This window comes from Rhinopithecus roxellana, chromosome 3, assembly GCF_007565055.1.
Source record: "Rhinopithecus roxellana isolate Shanxi Qingling chromosome 3, ASM756505v1, whole genome shotgun sequence".
NCBI lineage: Eukaryota > Metazoa > Chordata > Mammalia > Primates > Cercopithecidae > Rhinopithecus > Rhinopithecus roxellana.
Genome location: NC_044551.1, coordinates 50,316,833 through 50,325,788, shown reverse-complemented (window position 1 = coordinate 50,325,788; position 8,956 = coordinate 50,316,833). Strand labels below are relative to the sequence as shown.

The following is an 8,956-nucleotide window of genomic DNA, read 5'->3' as shown; positions in this document are numbered from 1 at the left end:
CTACAACAATAGCGAATCCCTTACTAAAAAATTCATCAGGTGTGGGGCAGGCACCTGTATCCCAGCTACTCAGGAGGCTGAGCGGGAGACTCACCTGAGCCCAGGAGATCAAGGCTGCAATGAGCCGAGATTGTGTCACTGCACTCTAGCCTGAGTGACAGAGTAAGACCCTGAAAAAAAAAAGAAAGAAAGAGAGAGAGAAAGAAAGAGAAAGAGGAAGAGAGAAAGAAAGAAAAAAGAAAGAAAGGAAAAGAAAAGAAAGAAGAAAGAAAAAGAAAGGAAAGAAAGAAGAAAGAAAGGAAGAAAGAAAGAAACAAAGAAGGAACGAACTGATGTAGTGTTTAAAAAGAACTTCCAAGTCTGCGGGTGTCACAATCCTCATTATTAATGAGGAAGCCAAGACTGAAAATGAGAGAATTATTAACTCAACATTCCCAGAGCCAAGAGATGGCAGAGCCAGGCACTGGATGCCCTGGGTTCAGGGCTGGCTGCCAATCCTGCAGTGGTCCAGCCCCTTCCTCAGTGCCCCCATCACCTCCCGGTTCCTCAAGCTGTAAATGAGGGGGTTGATCATGGGAGTAAGGACCGTGTAGAAGATAGAGGCCACCTTGTCATGGCTGGGGGCCCGGTAGCGCCTGGGCCTCAGGTAGATGAACATGGCTGCCCCATAGAAGAGGGTGACAGCTGTCAGGTGGGAGGAACAGGTGGCCAGAGCCTTTTGCCAGGCCTGAGCAGAATGCATTCAGAGCACAGTCCCTAGAATGCAAGCATAGGAGGCCACGATGATGGAGAATGGGAAGAGAAGCATGAAGACACAGCAAGCAAATATCACCTTCTCAAACAGGGACGTGTCCACACAGGCCAGCTTCAACAAGGATAGCATCTCACAGAAGAAATGGTTCACCTTCCTCAAGCCACAGTAGGGAAGCTCATTACTGCCACCATCTGGATCAAGCCATCGATTATCCCAAAGGCCCAGGAGCTCCCAGTAATCTGGAGACAGACCTTCTGATTCATGAGGATGGGATAGTGAAGTGGGTGGCTAATGGCCACATAGCGGTCATACGCCATGAGTCCCAGCAACAGCCCCTCAGATCCCACAAGACAGACAAAGAGGCCAATTTGTATGCCACAGCCCACAAAGGAAATGGACTTCCTGTCAGACAGGAAGTTGGCTGCCATCTTTGGCACATTGGTACAGACCAACATGAGGTCCATGAGGGAGAGTTGGCTGAGGAAGAAGTACATGTGGGTGTGAAGTTGAGGGTCCATGCAGATGAGGAAGATGAGGAGGATGTTCCCACCGAGGGCCACTGTGAAGACCACCATAACCACAGAGAAGAGGACAAGATCAGCAGTACTGTGGGAGAAGATGCCCAAGAGGATGAAGTCATTTGTGGATAATTGGTTCGCCCATGTCTCCATGGCTCAGTTTTTGTTCCTGGTCACCTGAGAATATGAAAAAGATGTGTTAGATTGACTGACATCTCTTTATAGTCCTCTGCTGCTATGTCTTTAGTCAGTTATTTTGTGTGTGACTCATTAGAGCTAAACAACTGAAGCTTTGGGACACAATAGGGAACACTCCTTCGTATCTCCCTAACATAGCAGTAGGGGCCCTCCTGGCTCCTAGAATTGAACTGTGTATATGTGCTGTATGTATCCTTACCACAAAAACAAGAACTGAGTTGTTTCATATGTCAGAGACCTTCAGACAATCCCCGTCAGCAGGCGAAGTCTTGGCTGTACCATATGACACCAAATCTTTTATTTATTTATTTATTTTTGAGACGGAGTCTCGTTCTGTTGCCCAGGCTGGAGTGCAGTGGCGCCATCTCGGCTCAAGTCCACTTCTGCCACAAAGGGCTCCCACCTGACCCCGCCAGGTGATCCCTTCCCATACACATGGCACCTCTTTGGCACAATGCATGTGTTGCTGAGGGCTGCAGCTGGGGTCACTACAGCCTCCTGACTGGTCCCTGGCTTCACCCAGCAGACTGAGGGCGAAGGCATCGCCTGCAACTTAAGCCAGGTGGTGTCAGTCTTGTGCTCAGCATATGCCACTGGCTCCCAACGCACTCCCAGCAAGGGCCAATGCCCTTCCAGGATTCCCCCCACTCCCCCTCCCGCAGCTCCCTGCCCTCACCCCTGACTCCGGGTGTCTCATCTGCCAAGGCCCTTTTATTATTATTTTCTTCCTGGAGTAAGCCAGACGCCTCTGACCTTAGGACCTTTCCTTCTCCGTCTGCACGGAGCATCTTCGCCACTCGTCTACCCTCCTTCAGGTCTCCCCCACATGTCTTCTGCTCATTGAGAACTTTGCTGCAAAGCGCCTCATGCTGTCCTCCTTCCCTGCTTGCTTTCACTCCGCAGCTCTCATCACCCCCAATACTCTGCATGCTTACTTATCTAGTGGGGCGTTTTTTCTGTTGTGGAGACAGAGTGGTCCAGGGTGGGGTGTGGTGGTGTGATCAAGGCTCACTGTAAGTTGCACCTCCTGGGCTCAAGTAATCCTCCCCCCTCAGCTGCCCGAGTAGCTGGGACCACAGGTGCATACCACCATGCTCAGCTAATTTTTTATTTTTTTGTGAAGATGGGGGGGGGGTCTCCTTATGTTGCCCAGGCTGATCTTGAACTCCTGATCTCAAGCAATCCTCCCGCCTCGGCCTCCAAAAGTGCTGGGATTCCAGGAGTGAGCCACTGCACCTGGCCCTGTGGTTTTTGAATCGTCAGCTCTATTCCACTGGCTGAGTGTCCTGAGGGCAGGGAGCTCCTGCATGGTTTGCTCTCTGCTCTGTCTCTAAGATGGTCCCACGGTGAGATACTCAGTTGCATGTTAACTAAGTAAAACAATACCCTTGAAGTGAAATGCAGCTGCAGTTTCCATGTTCTGAAAGCAGAGGATTTCCCTTTTATTGGGGGGAGAGCTTTCTCCTGACCTGAATGTAGCAGAGGTCAGTGCTAGTTTCCTTCCCGTGCAGAACTGTGAGTGCCAGCGCATGTCTTCAGTTTACAAAAGACAAGGGTGAGAGGCACAAATACAAGACAGTTGCATGCAGATGTATTTAGGTCCTTTTCTCGCTGCAAAGACAAAATGAGGCCATTCCGTAGGACATGTTCTTTGTGCAAAGACCTGGAGTAATGTCCTCAACTCTTATGCACCTGCCCAGGTGCAGAGCCTTGGATTTAGCCACTTGAGCTGTGTCCCACAGAGTGGAGCATGTCCTGACTTGTGCCCTAGAAGATGTGCCCAGGGGTCCTTGCCACCAACAACACCTGAAAGAAATCAGGCACATTCCTCAGTCCTGGGCCCAGTACAAACACCATATCTCTCTCAATTTCCTGGGCCCAGTACAAACACCATATATCTCTCATATCTCTCAACTTCCTGAGCCCACTACAAACACGTCCCACCATATATCTCAACTTTAGAAAAACACCACCTGGAAAAATCCCTGATAACGACACAGCCGTTTGTAGTTTTACTGAAAGCATGGGAACCAATAGATCACCGCTAAATGTATAACTTAATATGTTAACCAATTGTAATGCTGTAACCTAAAGAATTCCCTTGTTCCTCTGTAACCTTACAAGTCCTATTTACATCGGGCTATAAAAAGCGAGCACACGCATTGTTTGGGGCCCTCTTGTATGTTGTGGAACAGAGGGACCAAGTTCGAACTTGCAGTAAAGATCCTCCCCGCTTGGCTTTGACTCTGGACTCTGGTGGTCTTCTTCGGGGAATAAACGGTCTGGGCATAACACACCTACGTATGATGTGGTGGGGGTTTTCTATAGGAGCAAACTGCTGTTCCCACAGTCTTCAAACATCATCTTGGCCATATGGACCCGAGGTCAAACCAACCAGCAAAACAAACCAGGTCCCCCAGAAATTCACAGCAGAAGTTCCCCTTCCTGTCTGCAGATGCCCAGCCCTACTACTGTGTGTTTGGACGAACGGAGGCAAGATGGCGCAAGTCCGGGTTCTTCATTACCAGCTTTTCCCGCGGGCGCGAAAATGCAGCCGGCGCCCAGGAAGGTGCAGACCAACCGGGCATGCGCCAGGTGACGTCAATCTGAAGAGACTAAGATTTACCTGGTCGCACCTGCGGAACGCCCCCCCCGACACGCCCGTGCCCCGCCTATTGCCCTCCCACTCCTAGAAAAGCCGCTCCGGACAGACACCACGCGCGGACTTCCCAGCCCCACTCCTGTCGGGATGTCGGGACTATGTCAGGAACTCCGCCCGAGAGCCCCACCGGGGGACTCTGTCGGCCTTCTTTGCCGGAGGCGGACAGACCTCTCCCTACCCACCTTCTTCCCCTGAAGCTGGGTGACCAAAAATAAATTTGCAGTTTTGCTCCTACCCTTGCCTACTCGCTGGTTCTTTTGTGCCCGCTGTGGTGGTCTTAGAAAAACAAATCACTGTGTGCAGAGGCAAAGGCCACCTTGCACCTTCAGAGACAAGCATTCTGTCCGTTTCTGATTCTCTCTCTCTCTGTCCATCTCTCTCTTTATTTCACTCCATGTTTACATCTCTGTGTCTCTTTGGAAATGCTTATAGCACATCTATGTAACAAGTGGCTCTCTCTAGAAAGAAGTTTTCTTTGCAGAAACTGAAAATAGAAAACTGAAAAGGGCATCTGAAGCCATGGGTCCAAGACCCAGCCCTGCTGCCAGCTACTGTGGGCTGTGTCCATCTCTCTGTGACTCTGCAGACATAGCTGTGTCTGCCGTGGAAGGAGGATAATTGCAGCATGCCTGTGAGCCTCTGATGAGGGAGTTTATGTGGGGTTTCCAGGACAGGTTCTGCAGATGTAACTCATACAATTCTATGTGGGTCGCTAAGGACATTTGTCTCCCTATCCGGGATGGCTTCCTTGAACTCAGATTCTTACACCCACTGTGTACTCAGCATCCCCCCAGATGGCCAGTGGGGCTGTTCTGCCTGAAGAGGCCAAACAGAGCTGTTGGGCTGCCCCGGAGAAACACTTGTCCTGTCCTCCTTCCCAGCTCGTTTAAAGACAGGTCTGTCCAGCTGCCCAGGTCACAGCACTTGGATTATTCTGGAGTTCTCTCCTCTCACATAGACATCCCAACCACTGGAAACCCCTGCTGGCTCTTCTTCCAAAACATATCCACCCCACATATCCACCCCTGACCATCACTCAACCCTGCCAGCCCCTGCCTGGCCACACCATCTTTGCAGCTGCCCTGGAGGATGGCACTGGTCCCCAACTGGAGTTGCTTCCTAAGTCCTCTCTAGTCCCCCACCCATGCAAAAATAAAGCCAACAAACTTCCAGAGGAAATGCAAGACCTTATCTGCAGGCCATCCATCACCACCCAGACATCCTTTCCTTCTGCTCTCCCCAGAGCTCTGTGGACTCCTGGTCCCTGGCCTCCCGGCGGGCTTCTCTCACACAGCAGGACAAAGCCAACGCAAGGGCCTGGGTCTTTGCTCTCACCTCCATGCAGAAGGCTCTTCCCAGACAGGCCCTGCCTTGCTCCCTCACCGTCTCAGCCCATTTAGAGTTGAAATCCTTCCTCCTCCCTCCCCTTCCCTGCCTTGACTCCCATAGCACACAAAGCCAGGAGGTGTGCTCCATGCTCTTCATGAAGACATTTTTTTCCTGCTTTCCCAAGTAGGACCCAAGTTCCCTGGCACCTCTGTGCTCGTGGTGGGATCCCTGGCTCTGGGAACGGTGCCTGGCATCTACTGTGCTCTCAGTAACCGTGTGATGAATGAATAATGATTGTTTTATGAAATACAACTGAATTTATTCCTGCATCTCACTGGCTCACTTTCCTGCTCTCTAACTTCAGACATTTCTGCTGGGTGTTTAGCTAGTGACTTTATTTTTTTTCCTAGAACCCACAACATGGAAGAAGCGACCGGGTCTCTGCAATATTCTCCTGGGGATGAGAGGGCTCCATCCCACATCAGCCCCCTCCTTCCTGCTCCTTCACCTTCGCTCTCCCGACACATCCATCCTTGTCTTCCTGTTGTGGACCACTCTCCACCCCGGGGACCTAGAGCCCAGTCGCCAACCCAGACAGAGGGAGGGGGACAGGAAAAGGTGAGTAAGACACCAAGGAGAGAGAGAGAGACGTGGGTCAAAGGAACCAGACGAGAAGAGTGAGGAGAGACACCACACCAGCAGAGAGATGCCCCTCCAAAAACCCAAACAATTACACCCTGATGGAGGCAGACAGTAGGAGGAAGAGCAAGTGCTGATGAACAAGACAAATGGGGACGTGAACCAGCAACAGGAGCAGGAGCTGCAGGGAAGAGAGAGGAGGCAACAGGACAAGACCCTCACTCACCTGTGGGTGGGTCCCCTTCAGGGAAACAAACTCAGCAGGGACGCCTGCGGAGGAGATCACAGCGTCAGAACATGCACTCATCCTCCTGTGTTTGCTCCCACTGGGTCGGGGGACAGGAGGAGCCCCAGCCCTGACCTCCTTCCTCATCCCCGGCCAACTCCTCATCAGGCTGCAGAGTCCACAGCACCCCCGACCTCTGGTGGCCCCTCAGACTCAGAGAGCGCAGCTCACACAGACCACAGCCTCCTCTCAGAGGGAGAAACAGGCTCAGGGAAGGAGCTGGTGCTGCACAGGAGAGGTGGAGCCAGCAGCGGTGCCCCAAGCCCACTCAGGATGCCCACCTCCCTGCAGGACACCCTGGCTCTGGCCCAGGTGGCAGAACTGCCTCCCACTGCCCACACAGGTACTGAACCCAGACACGGGATGAGGAGGGGAAGCTGACTTCAGACCTCAGCTCCCAGGGGACCCCACAGACTCCAGCCCTGGAAGAGGCGCTCCCAAGATTACAATTAAAAAGACCCACAGAGGGGCCTGGGGACAGGAACAGGAACAGGGTCAGTGGGGACAGTGTGAGGAAACCCAGCTGGGGGAGGAAGGATGCAGGGCACAGGAATACATGTGTGAAACCTGAATGTCTGAGACAGGTCTCAGTTAATTTAGAAAGTTTATTTTGCCAAGATCGAAGACAAGCACCCATGACACAGCTTCAGGAGGTCCTGACAACATGTGCCCAGGGTGGTCAGAGCACAGTTTGGTTTTATGCATTTTAGGGGGACATGAGCCCTCATTCAACATATGTAAGATGAATGTCTGTTTGGTCTGGAAAGGCTGGACAACTCCAAGTGGGGAGGCAGCTTCCAGATCATAGGTACATAAGAGACAAATGGCTGCATGCTTTTGAGTTTCTGATGAGCCTCTCCAAAGGAGGCAACCATATATGCATTTACCTCAGTGAGCAGATGGGGGACTTTGAATAGAATGGGAGGCTGGTTTGCCCTAAGCGGTTCTCAGCTTGACTTTTACCTTTAGCTTTGTGATTTTTCAGAAGAAAGCATTTTAGAATAAAAGGAGTCTCTGGTCTCAGGTTTTGTCTGATCTCTCATGGCTAGGATGGTTTATTCTTAGATGGGTAGGTCCTGAGTGATTAGGAAAGCTCATTTTTAGCAGGTTGTGAAGTCTCATGTCCTATGAAGAGAAAATAGGGGGAGGAAGGGGGGGAAACAACAACAAACAAAAGAACAGCCCTGGGAAATTGATATAGGCCACATTACTCTGAAGTCCACACATCAGTAGGCAGGTATGAGAGTGGTTTATGTATGTAAACAGGTTGTTGTTATTTTCTTCTGAAGTTTAAGTTGTCTGGCTTCAGTTCACAGGGCTTTATGAAGGCACAGCTTAGTTTTCAGTGACTCCAAATTAGGAAAAATGAGAAACAAGAAAAAAATTGAAAACATTATTTTGAAAACTTGTAACCAAGAAAAATTAGAATTCAGTCCAAACTGTAGAGAATAATAAAAATGGAAAAACATTAGACATGACTAGAATCTAACAAGTGTACTATAGTTTCTGAAACATAATTTGTTTTCTCCCCAGTTTCCCATTTTTACTAAAGACAAATTATGGCAGGACTGATTTGCTTTAATATACCTGGCCTGATTATTTGTATACAGTGCAGCAATAATAATAATAATAATGGAGGTAACTCGGCCGGGCGCGGTGGCTCAAGCCTGTAATCCCAGCACTTTGGGAGGCCGAGGCGGGCGGATCACGAGGTCAGGAGATCGAGACCATCCTGGCTAACATGGTGAAACCCCGTCTCTACTAAAAAAATACAAAAAACTAGCCGGGCGAGGTGGCGGGCACCTGTGGTCCCAGCTACTCGGGAGGCTGAGGCAGGAGAATGGCGTAAACCCGGGAGGCGGAGTTTGCAGTGAGCTGAGATCTGGCCACTGCACTCCAGCCTGGGTGACAGAGTGAGACTCCTTCTCAAAAAAAAAAAAAAATAAATAAATAATAATAATAATAATAATAATGATAATTTTATTATTATTATTTTTGAGACAGAGTCTCACTCTGTTGCCCAGGCTGGAGTGAAGAGGCATGATCTCAGCTCACTGCAACCTCTGCCTCCTGGGTTCAAGCGATTCTCCTGCCTCAGCCTCCTGAGTAGCTGGGATTACAGGTGTATGCCACATACCTGGCTAATTTTTGTATTTTTAGTAGAGATGAGGTTTCACCATGTTGGCCAGGCTGGTCTCAAACTCCTAACCTGAAGTGATCCACCTACCTTGGCCTCCCATAGTGTTGGGATTATAGGTTTGAGCCACTGCGCTTAGCCTGAATAATTATTATATTTTTACATAGGTTTATAAATTGGCTTTGATGGGACTTTGGAATCTCAGATAAGACTTTTTAAAGCCGATCCCAGTCATAGATTTGTATCATGAAATACCTATGAGTTGGGTGAATTCCTCTCCTCTTGAGGTCCCAAGATAAAACATGGGGTTCCTGAGAATGTCAGAAAGTGACATTCTTTACTTACCACAGATCAGGAACCTTTTACAGGGACTGTGTTGACAAGGTATGAGGGCAGTTTTCCCAGAAGGCTTTTATTGGTTCTATAAGTCAAG

At 49.9% G+C, this 8,956-nt stretch overlaps 1 protein-coding gene across 1 annotated transcript; it reads right to left on the bottom strand.

The window, feature by feature from the left end:
- Nucleotides 1-490: 490 nt before the first annotated feature.
- LOC104679161 (olfactory receptor 2V2) lies at nt 491-1,425 on the bottom strand (the record flags this gene model as incomplete). Its single annotated transcript, XM_010384644.2, is given in 2 exon segments — nt 491-930; nt 933-1,425. Coding segments are annotated over 2 exon segments (933 nt in total), but the record flags the coding sequence as incomplete, so codon positions are not given.
- Nucleotides 1,426-8,956: the final 7,531 nt, after the last annotated feature.